Here is a 16,526-nt window from a genome sequence, read left to right as displayed (position 1 = left end):
AAACAAGCAGTATCTTTCTGATATCATGTAGAAACAAGCAGTCTCCTTCTGACATCATAAAGAAACAAGCAGTCTCCGTCTGACATCATACAGAAACAAGCAGTCTCCTTCTGACATCATAAAGAAACAAGCAGTCTCTTTCTGACATCATGTAGAAACAAGCAGTCTCCTTCTGACATCATGTAGAAACAAGCAGTCTCCTTCTGACATAAAAAAGAAACAAGCAGCATCCTTCTGACATCATAAAGAAACAAGCAGTCTACTTCTGATATCATGTAGAAACAAGCAGTCTCCTTCTGATATCATGTAGAAACAAGCAGTCTCCTCCTGACATCATAAAGAAACAAGCAGCCTCTTTCTGACATCATGTAGAAACAAGCAGTCTCCTTCTGACATAAAAAAGAAACGAGCAGCATCCTTCTGACATCATAAAGAAACAAGCAGTCTACTTCTGATTTCATGTAGAAACAAGCAGACTCCTTCTGACATCATGTAGAAACAAGCAGTCTCTTTCTGACATCATAAAGAAACAAGCAGTATCCTTCTGACATCATAAAGAAACAAGCAGTCTACTTCTGACATCATAAAGAAACAAGCAGTCTCCTTCTGATATCATGTAGAAACAAGCAGTCTCCTTCGGACATCATAAAGAAACAAGCAGTCTCCTTCTGATATCATGTAGAAACAACCAGTCTCTTTCTGACATCATAAAGAAACAAGCAGTCTCCTTCTGATATGTAGAAACAAGATATATATGTCTGATATATCAGAATATATATATGCTTGTTGAATATAAATCTTCATTAAAACGTTTAAAGTTTCATTAAAATGTTAAAATGTTCATTAAAATGTTTAAATTCATTAAAACGTTAAAATCGTCATTAAATCGTTAAAATCTTCATTTTTAAAAATGTTAAAATGTTCATTAAAATGTTAAAATCTTACTTAAAAACATTTAAATGTTCATTAAATTGTTTAAATGTTCATTAAAACGTTAAAATCTTCATTAAACTGTTAAAATCTTCATTTTTAAAATGTTAAAATGTTCATTAAAACGTTAAAATCATCATTAAAAATGTTTAAATGTTCATTAAATCATTTAAATGTTGATTAAACTTTTAAAATGTTCATTAAAACGTTAAATTCTTGATTAAAACATTAAAATGTTCATTTTTAAAAACGTTTAAATCTTCATTTTTAAAAATGTTAAATGTTCATTAAAACGTTAAATCCTTGATTAAAACGTTAAAATGTTCATTTTTAAAAACGGTTAAATGTTCATTTTTAAAAATGTTTAAAGGTTCATTAAAAAGTTAAAATGTTCATTTTTTTAAACAAGCAGTCTCCTTCTGACATCATAAAGAAACAAGCAGTCTCCTTCTGACATTTAGAAACAAGCAGTCTCTTTCTGATATCATGTAGAAACAAGATATATATGTCTGATATATCTGAATATATATATGCTTGTTGAATATAAATCTTCATTAAAACGTTTAAAGTTTCATTAAAATGTTCATTAAAATGTTTAAATTCATTAAAACGTTAAAATCGTCATTAAAACGTTAAAATCTTCATTTTTAAAAATGTTAAAATGTTCATTAAAACATTAAAATCCTCATTAAAAACGTTTAAATGTTCATTAAATTGTTTAAATGTTCATTAAAACGTTAAAATCTTCATTAAAACGTTAAAATCTTCATTTTTAAAAATGTTAAAATGTTCATTAAAACATTAAAATTTTCATTAAAAACGTTTAAATGTTCATTAAAACGTTTAAATGTTCATTAAAACTTTAAAATGTTCATTAAAACGTTAAATTCTTGATTAAAACGTTAAAATGTTCATTTTTAAAAATGTTTAAATCTTCATTTTTAAAAATGTTAAATGTTCATTAAAAAGTTAAAATGATCACTTTTTTTAAACAAGCAGTCTCCTTCTGACGTCATAAAGAAACAAGCAGTCTCTTTCTGATATCATGTAGAAATAAGCAGTCTCTTTCTGATATCATAAAGAAACAAGCAGTCTCCTATGGCAAGCCAAATGAGCATTTATTCTGATATCAGGATATCAGCCAGAATTGTCATGAACATGTAAGCCATTTCTGTCCACTAGTTAACTAGTTAGACATGTTTGTGTCAACTAGTTAAATATCGAGGGTGAAAATGTGCCCACTAGTTAACTAGTGACAGCAGAAATGCGCACTAGTTAACTAGTGAACACATTTAGGCTTCAGTAGTTAACTAGTTGACACAAAAACTGCTCACTAGTTAACTAGTAAAAGCAGAAATGCATAGCAGTCAGCTACTTGAAGGTATTTGTCTCACTAGTTAACTAGTGAGGGTCAAAATGTGCACACTAGTTAACTTGTGGTAGAGATAAATGCGCACTAGTTAACTAGTGAACATATTTTGGCTTCACTAGTTAACTAGTTGACACATAAATGGCTCACTAGTTAACTAGTAAAGACCAAAATGCATACCAGTCAGCTAGTTGAAGGTTTTTGTGTCTCACTAGTTAACTAGTGATGGCCAAAATGTGCACACTAGTTAACTTGTGGTAGACATAAATGTGCACTAGTTAACTAGTGAACACATTTTGGCTTCACTAGTTAACTAGTTGTCACATAAATGGCTCACTAGTTAACTAGTAAAGGCCAAAGTGCATACCAGTCAGCTAGTTGAAGGTTTTTTGTGTCTCACTAGTTAACTATTGATGGCCAAAATGTGCACACTAGTTAACTAGTGAAGGCTTAACTCCTAACTAGTTAACTAGTTGGAGTAGGTCAGTGCCACTAGTTAACTAGTGAACCATTAATGGCTCACTAGCTAGCTAGTTGATGGCAGCAGGCTCACTAGTTACCTAGTTGATGCATCCATTGTCCAAACTAGTTAACTAGTGAGGACATAAATGTATACTAGTAAACTAGTTCAAGTCTACATTCACACTAGCTAGCTAGTTGCGCAGAATTCTAATTAGGAGGCGGAGAATTTCTCAAATTAAGACTCTCTATTGGCTCCCTGTGTCAAAATAAAATATGACAACCAATCACAGTGCGGAATTTCGTAAAATCCCACCCCAAACATTTGCATGCGGCACACAAGTTAACATGCTGGCCAGAGGAACCTCAGCTAGTGAACTAGTAGTGGCTTCAGTGTGACACTTACATGTAAACTTGTGAAGGCAGAACTGCTCACTAGTTAACTAGAGAGGGTACAAATGTCCACTAGTTAACTAGTGAGGTGCAAAATAAGTGTCACTAGTTCACTAGTGGGCCCCAAATCGCCCACAAGTTAACTAGTAAGGTGCGGATATGCTCACTAGTTAACTAGTGAGGTGCAGATTTGCTCACTAGTTAACTAGTGCGCCCTAAAGCGCCCACTAGTTAACTAGTAAGGTGCAAAAAAGCATCACTAGTTAACTTGTAAAGTGCAGATATGCTCACTAGTTAACTAGTGGGCCCCAAAATGTCAACATGTTAACTAGTAGGGTGCGGATTTGCTCACTAGTTAACTAGTGAGGCACAGATATGCTCACTAGTTAACTAGTGATGTGCGGATTTGCTCACTAGTTAACTAGTGAGGTGCAGATTTGCTCACTAGTTAACTAGTGTGCCCTAAAGCACCCACTAGTTAACTAGTAAGGTGCAAAAAAGCATCACTAGTTAACTTGTAAAGTGCAGATATGCTCACTAGTTAACTAGTGGGCCCCAAAACGCCAACTAGTTAACTAGTAGGGTGCGGATTTGCTCACTAGTTAACTAGTGAGGCACAGATATGCTCACTAGTTAACTAGTGAAGTGCGGATTTGCTTACTAGCTAACTAGTGAGGCGCGGATTTGCTCACTAGTTAACTAGTGAAGTGCGGATTTGCTCACTAGTTAACTAGTGAGGTGCGGATTTGCTCACTAATTAACTAGTGAGGTGCGGATTTGCTCACTAGTTAACTAGTGAGGTGCGGATTTGCTCACTAGTTAACTAGTGAGGTGCAGATATGCTCACTAGTTAACTAGTGAGGTGCAGATATGCTCACTAGTTAACTAGTGCGCACAAGACGCACACTAGTTGCTGTTTTTGGAGCAATCTAGTTTACTTGTTATGTAAAAATGTGTTCTTACTAGTTAACTAGTGACAAATTTACCTTCACTAGTTAACTAGTTGACATATTTGGCCTTTCTAGTTCACTTGTAATGGGACAGGAAGCACTCACTAGTTAACTAGTGAGCATATCTGCATTATAATTTTTTCTCACTAGCTTATAGAGGGCAAACTGAGCCTTACATGTTAAGTAGTGAACACAAAACACTGTCACTAGTTAACTAGCTGCAGAAAAATGCCCCTAAAACTAGTAAATTTGTGGAATTTGAATAAATACACACTTGGCTGGCATTCTGTGTAACATGTTAACTAGTTCGACCGCTGTACTGCTCACTAGTTAGCTAGTGAGCAAATCCGGCCTTTACATGCAAATGAAGAAATGCAGAACAGCTATGTGATTGGTCCATGTAGGACTGAGAAACAGAGAAAGTATGGCGGACTCTGTTCAGGCTGTTCTAAGAGAAAATTTGATAAACTAAGATCGTTTGAGCACATAAATATGTTTTGACGATATTTGTAGCGAGAAAGTTGTGGTGTATTGCTGTAATCTTTGTTCAGTTAACGTGTGCAGTCTTTAGTTTTCAGTTATTAGTCTGAAAAAGCCTGGAGGCGGAAGGCAGCGGCAGACAGCATGTCTGTTTCTGTTGACAGGAAAGTGCAGAAACTCCGCAGAAATCTCCGTCAGATATATTGTTTCACATTTGTACGGAAGCGACAAGTTTATAATAATAAAAAAGGCTCTATTTTACATACGTTGCTGTAAAGCCTCCAGCACTCATAGTGTTTTAAAGGTATGAATTTGCGAGGAGATGTAGCACCTAGTGCCGGTGGTCTAGTGACTAATGCGTTCGCCTGCAATGGTGAAGGTTGCGGGTTCGATACTGGATCATACACTTTAGTTGTGTACATTATTTCACTTCTTTTCTTTTGCATAATTTTTGTATTTATGTCAACAAGAAACAAAATACGTAACAGATTAGTGGGCAGAGTTACACACACACACACACACACACACAAAACATGTTAACAAGTATTTTATGAGTATGAATCTGATTATTGCCGACAGTCGATATTTAAGCATGTGTGTCCCCCTTCCTCAATCCATCCTCGCAAAATAAAATCATCGGCACAGCACAGCAGGCTTTCTCTTGATCCAGAACTAGCACTTCGAAATTGATCATGTCCGCGGCCATCTGCTGCACAATCAGCTGCTCGCATCGCGGGAAACATTGAAAACAGCTTCATGAACTGAGACACAACAGGGTTAACATCGACAAAAAAATCCACAAATAAATCTAAATAATTAATGCCATTTCCGTCTTTTTCGTTGAAATATACAAATAGCAGATCATAAATCTAGAGCAGAAAAAGCTGCTGCAGGAAGCAGGGTTTGTAGTTATTCATGCACCAATTCATCAATGTGATTATTGATCAAGATCAGGTAAACTGATATTAATGTTGCAACATTTCATTTGATCATCTGAATGATACCACACAACTGAATGACCTGTTGAGTCTCTGCATATTCAGGTATTTACTACGGAAAACAAACAACAGCAGGCAGCAGCAGGACTCCCCATGTTATTTCTCGGGTCGCTGGCCCGCGGTCGTCGGGGCCGCTGCGGTCAGCTCTTAGCCGGGAAGCCCTCGTTCGGCTGCGTGGGCTGCTTCACCGTGGACCAGCTCCCAGCAGCCGCTGGTCGGGCAAAACGCTCTGGCTGCAGCTCCGATCAGACCCTACCAACACCTCGCCACAGACAGCACCGCATTAAAAGCCCACAATTACGACCCGCTCCCCAAAGTTACAGTTCTCAAGCACTGATGAACACATAAATAACCCACAACAGCTATGAAATGTGTGTTATTTACGGCAAAAAGGAGATATTTTTCAAGCCGACGTGCCAATGTTAACCGCAGTTGGCTTGGAAATGTGCTGATTTTATTATTTTTGTCAATTAAAATCCCCCTTGTTTGCTCTTACGTTTTACGAAAACGCAATATTAATTAAAGCACGCTTTAGTGATCAGCATGTAAAGCAAAGAAGAAATGTGAACATTTCAACCCATTTCGAACCAACCAGTAATATGATTTCTTAATACGGTGCAGCGGCAGCATTTAAAAACCAAAATATAGTTTTTACTCTCCAAAAAAAGGAGAAGACAGTCACGGTGCAGCAACCCATTTTAGTCCATTAATCTCCACAATAAATATCCAGACAGAGAATTTCTACGGCCTCGCTGTAAACTCCAATGTCACCCAGGACCAGTCTTAAAGAGACAACGCGCTTAAAGGGAAAGTGTGTAGATTTCTGGCAATAGGGGGTAGTAAATACCAAAGTCACTGCAAACAAGCTGTATTTTTTGTTCAAGTGAGGACCTTACTAACTAATGCTCATAAAGCCAACAAAACTCTCTGGACTCTAGCTGTAACTCTCAAATTAGGATATGAGATTAATGACTCAGGTTCACGCTCCAATACATTAATTGTTTGAGAAATGCATCTTTTTATGTTGAGTGCCATCCGCCAAATAACACACGAGAAAAGGAAGAAGAAGAGTGTTGTTGCACAGTTTTCAAAGGAGTCAAAAACCACCAGCAAAACCATAAATACAGCTAAATAAACATAGAATCCAACATGGCGTCCTCCAGAGAGTCGGACCCTCACCTGTGTATTTTATTACTATGAAGGGTACATGAACTGATTAGGAACACAATGTAATAGGGTCAAAGGTCAAGGTTGTGTGAGGTCATATATATATCAAAAATTGCCTGAACGGGTTGAATGATTTTGACCAAATCAGAGGTGATAGCTCCCTATCAAAGGTAGATAAACTGATCAGGTCACAACCTCATAGGGTCAAAGGTAAAGGTCGTGTGAGGCCGTATATATGAAAAATTGGTTTTTGTGTGCAATATCTTCTGAACAGGTTGAAATACTTTGACCAAATCGCAGGTGAGAACTCCCTATCTAAGGTAAATAAACTCATGAGGTACAAAACCTTATAGGGTCAAAGGTCAAGGTTGTGTGAGGCCGTATATATGAAAATTTGGCTTTTGTGTGCAATATCTCCTGAACGGGTTGAAGGATTTTGACAAAATCAGAGGTCATAACTCCCTATCAAAGGTAAATAAACTCATCACATACACAAGTTCATAGGGTCAGAGGTCAGTGTCATGAGAGGTAATATATATGACCAGTCAGGCATATCCCGCGACGCTCTGCATCGATTTCCAGGGCTTTCTTGTTTCTACAGAGTTTATGTAGGGTGCTGCTGGTTTGGGGTGTTATGTCAGCAGGCAGAGTTTAGGAGTCTGACAGCTGTGGGGAAGAAACTGTTTCGGGACCTGGTAGTCTTAGTCCATAGGCTCCTGTAGCGCTTCCCAGAGGGCAGGAGGGTGAAGAGTCCATTCGATGGGTGACTGGAGTCTGATGGTTTTCCCTGCCCTTTTCAGACACCAAGAAAAAAGGAGAGTAACTTTATTTTGTTTGTGTGATTTTATTTTGTTGTGTGACTACTGGTTGCAGTTCCCTGTTCAATTGATTGCTGTTCCCTGTTAAATTTAAAAAAGAAAAAAGTCTAAAGTTTTGTTTTGACTGGAGAGAACTAAAAAAGGTTACACTGTCTTCTGGTACTAGCTCAAAATAACAAGTGGTGCTTGCTGCAGAACCACAAAGGCGGAGCTGCACCAGAAGGTGGAGCTGCACCAGAGTCAGCGCCGCCCATTCCAGAATCAGCCCCGCCCATTCCATTAGAGTCAGTCTAATTCCTTCCAGTTGTCAGACTTGATAGCATTCTGGAACCAAAGAGGGTGTTGTAGCTAAAAAATGCGAGATTGAGGACGGAGTTGAGAAGTTAATTGAACAGTTTTTGTAAAGGTTCCATATAATTAAAAATCTAACTTTTGGAACTTTTAATCATGTTATATTGTCATTTCCTCATAAGAAACACGCCAAAGCCATTTTTAGCCTCATTCATGCATTTTCCTCCCATCTCAGCTTCAATTTGGTCTCCTCCCCCGAAGCGGGTCTGGTCTTGGTTCTCAAATCTGGATATTCTGTGAATTTTCTGACAAATTATTTCTGAAATGACTTCTACTGAGACACCGCCAATAAACCATACATCCCATCTCAGAGACACACTGGGCAGCACAATTACATGTAACGCCACTTGATTTATAACAGATGTGGTGGTGTAGTGGTTATGGAGTCAGGTTGACATGCTGTTTCGCCTCCCAGTAGTGTAAGTTTTAGGTAGTTTACAACCTCTTTTCTTCATTTCTAGCTACACTTGCCAGTACTATGTTTACAACAATTTACTGGTATACCGTTTAACATATAATGTGTTTATTTATTTATTTATTCGTTTATTTAGCCAGTGTGAGTCCATTTGTGAGCAGAGTTTCAACTAAAATGCTGTTTAGGAACGACCAAATTCAAAGAACTTTTAGCGACATAAATATTTTGCTGAAAAGAAACATTACAACTAAAATATAAACAAATTGAATGTGGCTAAATAGACTGCTGATGACCCCGCCGAGAATCGAACCAGCATCAGCTGAGGGGAAAGCAAAAACCAACTCAGACGATTTTACCACTAGACTACCAGAGGCCATTCAATAGACTGAAGTGCTGTTGTACACCACTTTTATTAGACCAGCTGTAGGCAGATATTCGTTAAAAGAAACCTTTTCATTTCGAGATATATTCAGTCTTTGTCATGTAGCAAGTTATATTTATCTTGTTTAATTGGAGTATAGAACATAGCATTAACGACTGTAAACTAGTAACAGCCGTAATTCATGTGGGTCAGGTCAGTTTGCGATAAAGTTGAAAACAAAAACGGAAGTCAGTGGGCTAGGCTGAGTTTGCGTGAATGGGCGGGGTGCAGCTCCGCCTTTGTGGTTTTGCAGCCAGCACCCTCTCCAAAATAACCACAGTTTTTTCCCTCAGTGTCATTTGATCTATTTCTTGGGAAGATGGATGGATGGATGGATGGAGATATATATATATATATATATATATATATATATATATATATATATATATATCAATAATTATTTTTAATATAGCCTTTTTCAATACCAAACTTTCAATACCAAACAAAAATGAACTACAATAAAATTACTGGCACACTAAATTCCAATTCTCCTCAATGGGACTTGAACTCGCCAACTGATCTCCCTTACACGACACCAAACGAGGTGCTTTACTTGATTTGGGAGGGGGGAATAAAAGCAGTAAAACAATAAAACTTTGAACATTACAACACAAAGAGAAAATAAATAATGTTACAGCAATTGCGGAATGCCATCTGCGGGATTCGAACCCGCCGCAACGACCAACCAGTAGGTGTCAAACCATGACTAATGAGTGCAAGCCTTGGCGCTCAGGGACACCCATCAGATTGTGAGGCCACAGCACATACGTTTTAGACTGGGTGGGATTCTTATACCCAACAGGAGTCTTCTGCCCGCCTTCTCGTTAGAATATGCATAATTTGTGTTTAAGGCACTAGTTAACTAGTGAGCTGCTGCACTCCCACACATGTAAACTGGTGAAATTTCAATTGTTCCACTAGTTAACTAGTGGACAAAAATGGTCAGCTTGTATGTGTTTTTAGATGCAACTAGTTAACTAGTGAGCAAATCCGCACCTCACTAGTTAACTAGTGAGGTGCAGATATGCTCACTAGTTAACTAGTGAGGTACTAGTGAGGTGCAGATATGCTCACTAGTTAACTAGTGAGCATATCTGCACCTCACTAGTTAACTAGTGAGCAAATCCGCACCTCACTAGTTAACTAGTGAGCATATCTGCACCTCACTAGTTAACTAGTGAGCAAATCCGCACCTCACTAGTTAACTAGTGAGCAAATCCGCGCCTCACTAGTTAACTAGTGAGCAAATCCGCACCTCACTAGTTAACTAGTGAGCATATCTGCGCCTCACTAGTTAACTAGTAAGCAAATCCGCACGTCACTAGTTAACTAGTGAGCATATCTGCGCCTCACTAGTTAACTAGTGAGCAAATCCGCACCCTACTAGTTAACTAGTTGGCGTTTTGGGGCCCACTAGTTAACTAGTGAGCATATCTGCACCTTACTAGTTAACTAGTGATGATTTTTTGCACCTTACTAGTTAACTAGTGGGCGCTTAATGGTGCACTAGTTAACTAGTGAGCAAATCTGCACCTCACTAGTTAACTAGTGAGCATATCCACACCTTACTAGTTAACTTGTGGGCGTTTTGGGGCCCACTAGTGAACTAGTGACACTTATTTTGCACCTCACTAGTTAACTAGTGGACATTTGTACCCTCTCTAGTTAACTAGTGAGCAGTTCCGCCTTCACAAGTTTACATGTAAGTGTCACACTGAAGCCACTACTAGTTTACTAGCTGAGGTTCCTCTGGCCAGCATGTTAACTTGTGTGCCGCATGCAAATGTTTGGGGTGGGATTTTGCAAAATTCCGCACTGTGATTGGTTGTCATATTTTATTTTAACATAGTGAGCCAATAGAAAGCCTCAATTTGAGAAATTCTCTGCCTCCTAATTAGAATTCTGTGCAACTAGCTAGCTAGTGTGAATGTAGGCTTGAACTAGTTTACTAGTATACATTTATGTCCTCACTAGTTAACTAGTTTGGACAATGGATGCATCAACTAGGTAACTAGTGAGCCTGCTACAATCAACTAGCTAGCTAGTGAGTCATTAATGGTTCACTAGTTAACTAGTGGCACTGCCCTACTCCAACTACTTAACTAGTTAGGAGTTTTGCCTTCACTAGTGAACATGTGGACACTTTGAACTGTCACTAGTTAACTAGTGAGACACAAAAACCTTCAACTAGCTGACTGGTATGCATTTTAGCCCTTACTAGTTAACTAGTGAGCCATTTTTGTGTCACCTAGTTAACTAGGAAGCCAAAATGTGTTCACTAGTCAACTAGTGGGCATTTCTTCTGTCACTAGTTAACTGGTGTGCACATTTTGGCCATCACTAGTTAACTAGTGAGACACAAAAACCTTCAACTAGCTGACTGGTATGCATTTTGGCCTTTACTAGTTAACTAGTGAGCCATTTTGTGTCACCTAGTTAACTAGTGAAGCCAAAATGTGTTCACTAGTTAACTAGTGAACATTTCCGTCTCCCACTAGTTAACTGGTGGGCTCATTTTGACCCTGACTAGTTAACTAGTGAGACACAAATACCTTCAACTAGCTGACTGGTATGCATTTTGGCCTTTACTAGTTAACTAATGAGCCATTTTTGTGTCAACTAGTTAACTAGTGAAGGTCAAAATGTGTTCACTAGTTAACTAGCGTGTACAGTTTGACCCTCACTAGTTAACTAGTGGACCTGTTGACAAGATATCAGAATTAATGCTCAAGCGGCTGGCCAAATTGGGCAAAGTTAACAAGTGGGATTTTTACATTCAGTAGTCAGCTAGTACGAGTTTTTGTACCTTACTAGTTGACTAGTAAAAACTAAATGTGTTTTAACTAGTTAACTAGTGGACATTGATCTGTCCACTAGTTAACTAGTGAACACACTGAGCAATACTAGTTAACTAGTAAGATATGAAACATTTTAACTAGTTAACTAGAGAGAATTTAGGCCTTACTAGTTAACTAGTTGACATTTAGGCTGTCACTATTTAACTAGTTGACACAAACATGGCTAACTAGTTAACTAGTGGACAGAAATGGCTTACATGTTCATGACAATTCTGGCTGATATCCTGATATCAGAATAAATGCTCATTTGGCTTGCCATAGTCTCCTTCTGATATCATGTAGAAACAAGCAGTCTCTTTCTGACATCATAAAGAAACAAGCAGTCTCTTTCTGATATCATGTAGAAACAAGCAGTCTCCTTCTGACATCATACAGAAACAAGCAGTCTCCTTCTGACATCATAAAGAAACAAGCAGTCTCCTTCTGACATCATACAGAAAAAAGCAGTCTCCTTCTGACATCATAAAGAAACAAGCAGTCTCCTTCTGACATCAAAAAGAAACAAGCGGTCTCCTTCTGACATCATACAGAAACAAGCAGTCTCTTTCTGACTTCTTAAAGAAACAAGCAGAATCCTTCTGACATCATACATAAACAAGCAGTCTCCTTCTGACATCATAAAGAAACAAGCAGTCTCCTTCTGACATCATAAAGAAACAAGCAGTCTCCTTCTGACATGTAGAAACAAGCAGTCTCTTTCTGACATCATAAAGAAACAAGCAGTCTCTTTCTGATGTCATGTAGAAACAAGCAGTCTCCTTCTGACATCATAATGAAACAAGCAGTCTCCTTCTGATATCATAAAGAAACAAGCAGTCTCCTTCTGACATGTAGAAACAAGCAGTCTCTTTCTGACATCATAAAGAAACAAGTGTAGAGAGTTGAAAATAGCTTTCTAGTAAAATCTGGTATCAGAAATAAGATGGGGAAAACAGCCCCCCCCAAAAAAAAGGTTGTTGTTATGATTGTATGTGTGTACCTGTCAGTTTACAATGCTATTCCACATACAGCCGCTAGAGGGCGCATTACGCGCAGTGGTATCGAGTAGCGTTTTGGGGCACAGAGGAAGAATAAACCTTCCTGTTGTGAAACTGACATCAGCTCAACGTGTGTCCCTTTTTCTATTCTTTATCACAGGTTAGTAAAGGCATTTAAGTGAATGTATACTGCAGACCTTACAAACAGAGTATGTTGTTCATGTGGGTAATGAGCGCAACTCGCTAAAGAAATTGGATTCGTTCTGAGTTGTGTCTGAACTGTGGGTTGAGGCTGCGGGTAAAATGATGCTAATGCTAGCGGACTGGGCTAATGTGGGATACTGAGTGTGTGTGGGGAAGCTAAGTGTGAGAGACTTCGGGACTGTGAACTCTTAAGGTGGTAGGCACTTTGATAAATTGGTTTTATGCTACGTTTTAGTCTTCTGGTTGATGTTGTGGTTACAAGAACAAGTTTGTGGTTTAAGATGAAGACATTTATAGAGTGTTAAAAGGAAACTGTTTGATCAATGCTGACTGCACAGTAGTAGTGAACGCCATTAAAGGAGCATTGCACTCTATATAGTTGTAGATTGTATAAGAACAGTGGAAATACATTTCACATAAATAAGTTAATGCTGAACGAGAATTAAAATGTTTAAAAATGAGTTAATTTTATGATGTTGTAAATGTAGTTAAAACAAAGTACAGAGTACCCTATTGTGTTTTGTTTATCTTGGTGAAATAAATGTGTTCATTGTGATCCATTTTGAATCTGATGTTGTAAATGGATTTAAGCCACCCTTTGTTCCTGTTTTGTCAAAATTGGAGGGAAGAATAAACCTTCCTGTTGTGAAACTGACATCAGCTCAACGTGTGTCCCTTTTTCTATTCTTTATCACAGACACACGTTATTGAACAGGAAACCAGTTGCCCCTCTGGTCATCATCTTAGGGAGGCAACAATTCTGGGGGCTCGTCCGGGATTAGCACCATGGAGGGCAGGTGCTAATCAGCCAAGAATCGCGGGATCCATATCCTTCTGATGCACAACAGTAGTGACGGTTGACGCCAGGTATCCAGACATGGCCACTCTACATGACCTACAGTGGGAGATCCAGAACCAGCTTCATCAGCTGACCAGAGCCGCTAACAGGGACCTGCTACATAAACTTGCAGTATGGTGTCAAGAAGAAGAGGTGGAAGATGTTCCCGGTGAGGATGCAACCGAGGTGGAGCTCTTTGACTTTATCGTTGACTTTCTGAGAAGTAAACGACTGAAGAGCCTCGAAGATCAGGGCATGTCTCGTCTGCTTGCATTTCGTGACCTCATTGATGACCTGCAAGCATCCCAGGTAACTGTTGAACGTGGTCAAGCTTCTGATGAAGGGGATGCTGTGGCTGTACCAGAGACTGAACCAGCAGTAGTAGCATCAGTAATGAATAAGAGAGTCTCAACATCAGTGATTGCTGATCCTGTAACTGGTTTAGTGAAATTGACAGATGTTGCGGCATTGTTACCACATAGAGAGTTTAAGATACATGGTGGTCAAATCTCAGACTCAGCTTCTGATTTGAGTTTTAACTGTCTATGTAAACAAATTGATGAAGGTCTAGCTGAGGGGTTCTCAGAAACTGAGGTCGTCAGAACCGTGCTCAAGGTAATTAAGCCTGGTACCTTTAAAGATATGCTCATGACCAAAGACACCCTGACTCTTGCTGAGTTAACAAGGTTCCTTAAAGCACATCTTAGGGATAAAAGCAGCACTGAATTGTTCCAGGAACTAAGTAACGCAAAGCAAAATGACAAAGAAAGCCCACAACAGTTTATGTATAGACTAATGGGGGTCAAGCAGCGTATAATGTTTGCTTCTAAACAAGGTACAGACTTTCAATATGATGGTAAACTGGTGCAGGGGGTGTTTCTTCATTCACTTTACCAGGGGATGAATGAAAAATGCTCATACATCAGACGAGACCTTAAACCACATATTTCAGACATGAATGTGACTGATGACTTTATACTTGAGGTGATCACAAGATCACTGAGGGAGGACACTGAGAGGAAAACCAGGTTGGGACAGGTATACAAACAAAAAGCAATCAGTATCAACACAGCCCAGCTGGACAGTGATAAACAGAACGCCACTCAAGTGCAGGCAGAGGTGCAGGCCAATCGCAATGCGATACAGGAGTTAACAGCCCAAGTGTCATCTTTGGCCAAAAGTTTGGAGAAAGCCCTCACACCAGTAGCGAATGTGGCGACCGAAAACACTTACAACTCGTTTCCCCACATCAAACAGTCAGCCAAGCCTGAAGTTAAAGGGAAATGTCACCAATGTGTATCCCAAGGAAACGACGTCTGCTCACACTGCTTCCGATGTGGAAAAGAGGGACACAGAGCTATTGGCTGCTTACAAAAGGGAACTCTGTCGGGAAACCGGGTGAGGTCGCTGGGGGGGGGACCACCAGTGACCTTGGAGAATGCAGAGTCCCCAATCCCAGAGAAGCTGCATTCCAAAGAGAAAAGTTCTTCTTCAACCAAGACCTCCAGATCGTGCCAAGCGTCCAAAAGGGAGCGTGTCGCTCAGCTGATTGGGGGTAGATGTATGGTAACCTGTTATCTTGATGGGGTCAAACTTCAAATGTTGTTGGATAGTGGGGCCCAAGTAAGTATTGTGGAGAAGTCTTGGGTGCAAAAAGCCTTACCAAACGTGACAATTAGGCCACTAGAAAGCCTATTTTCAGACCACCCACTCAAAGTTACTGCAGCTAATGGTACAGAGGTGCCATTTGAAGGGTGGATAGAAGTTTTTCTTGAGATCACAAGTAGCAGGCACGGCTCAGTTGCTATTTATGTTCCCATGCTAGTAAGTCGCGGAGGGTTAAGCAGCCCGCTACTAGGCTTCAATGTGATACAGGAGATGATTGCAGGGAATGGTGATCAAAGAGACGATGGCCACTTAGTAAGTCTCCTTTCAGAAGCTCTGAGAATTCAGAAGATTAATGCTGAAAGTCTGGTGTCAGTGGTTCACACAAAGTCACCCCTGGAAGAGTCAGAATGTCCAGTATTAAGAGTTGGAAAGAAGGGACTCACAATCCCCCGCAGTCAGATCTGTCAGGTGAAATGCCGCATGAGAGCTTTTCCTGGAGGAGGAGTCATGTTGTTTGAGCCCAATGTAGACTGGCAAATGCCAGATGGGTTGGAGTTATTTCCTGCGCTTGTTGATGTGCCGGCTGGCGCCTCAAAAATAGTGAGAATACCAATCCAGAATTCCACAAGGCATGAGGTTTTTTTTACCTCCAAAAGCAGTGTTAGGATCCATTGAAGAAGTGGTGGAAAGCACGCCTGTAAACATCCATCCAACGATACAGGGGCCTGGAGAACCACACCATGACACCCTTCTGTGCGCTATCCAAACAAGTCCAACCATTGAAGAACAAAGTAATGGGAAGGAAAATGGCCGTGCTGGTAGTGCGGAGGAAAGATGGCATCCAAATGTTGATTTAGATCACCTGCCTGAGCCTGACCAGAGCACGGTACGGCAAATGCTTTATGAGGAATCAGACGTGTTTGCTCGTGAGGAAGGAGACATAGGGTGTGTCCCTGGCTTACAGCTCAAAATCAATACGACTGATGACACTCCAGTCCAAAAAAGCTACAATTCCATTCCACAGCCACTGTTTAAGGAGGTGAAGGAGTATATCCAAAATCTCCTGAACAGGGGGTGGATTAGGAAGTCTGTTTCCGCCCATTCGTCACCTGTAGTTTGTGTGCGAAAAAAAGACAACAGTCTTCGCCTGTGTGTTGACTTCCGTGAGCTTAACCGCAAAACTGTCCCAGATCGCCATCCACTCCCACGGATCCAGGATTTGTTGGACAGCCTAGGGGGCAATTCATGGTTCTCCATCTTGGACCAAGGGAGTGCGTATCATCAAGGGTT

The 16,526-nt window shown here is 39.7% G+C and overlaps 1 protein-coding gene across 1 annotated transcript; it reads left to right on the top strand.

The window, feature by feature from the left end:
• The first annotated feature begins 12,560 nt into the window (after nucleotides 1–12,560).
• Nucleotides 12,561–16,009, top strand: LOC139070073 (uncharacterized). Its single transcript, XM_070551706.1, has 2 exons — nucleotides 12,561–12,746; nucleotides 13,488–16,009. The coding sequence occupies exon 2, from the start codon at nucleotides 13,668–13,670 to the stop codon at nucleotides 15,909–15,911; it is 2,244 nt and encodes a 747-aa protein (XP_070407807.1). The 5' UTR covers nucleotides 12,561–12,746; nucleotides 13,488–13,667; the 3' UTR covers nucleotides 15,912–16,009.
• The last annotated feature ends 517 nt before the right edge of the window (nucleotides 16,010–16,526 follow it).

This window comes from Nothobranchius furzeri, chromosome 5 (genome assembly GCF_043380555.1).
Source record: "Nothobranchius furzeri strain GRZ-AD chromosome 5, NfurGRZ-RIMD1, whole genome shotgun sequence".
NCBI classification, from domain to species: domain Eukaryota; kingdom Metazoa; phylum Chordata; class Actinopteri; order Cyprinodontiformes; family Nothobranchiidae; genus Nothobranchius; species Nothobranchius furzeri.
Note: the sequence above shows the minus strand (reverse complement) of the source record. Positions and strands in the feature narration are given on the sequence as shown.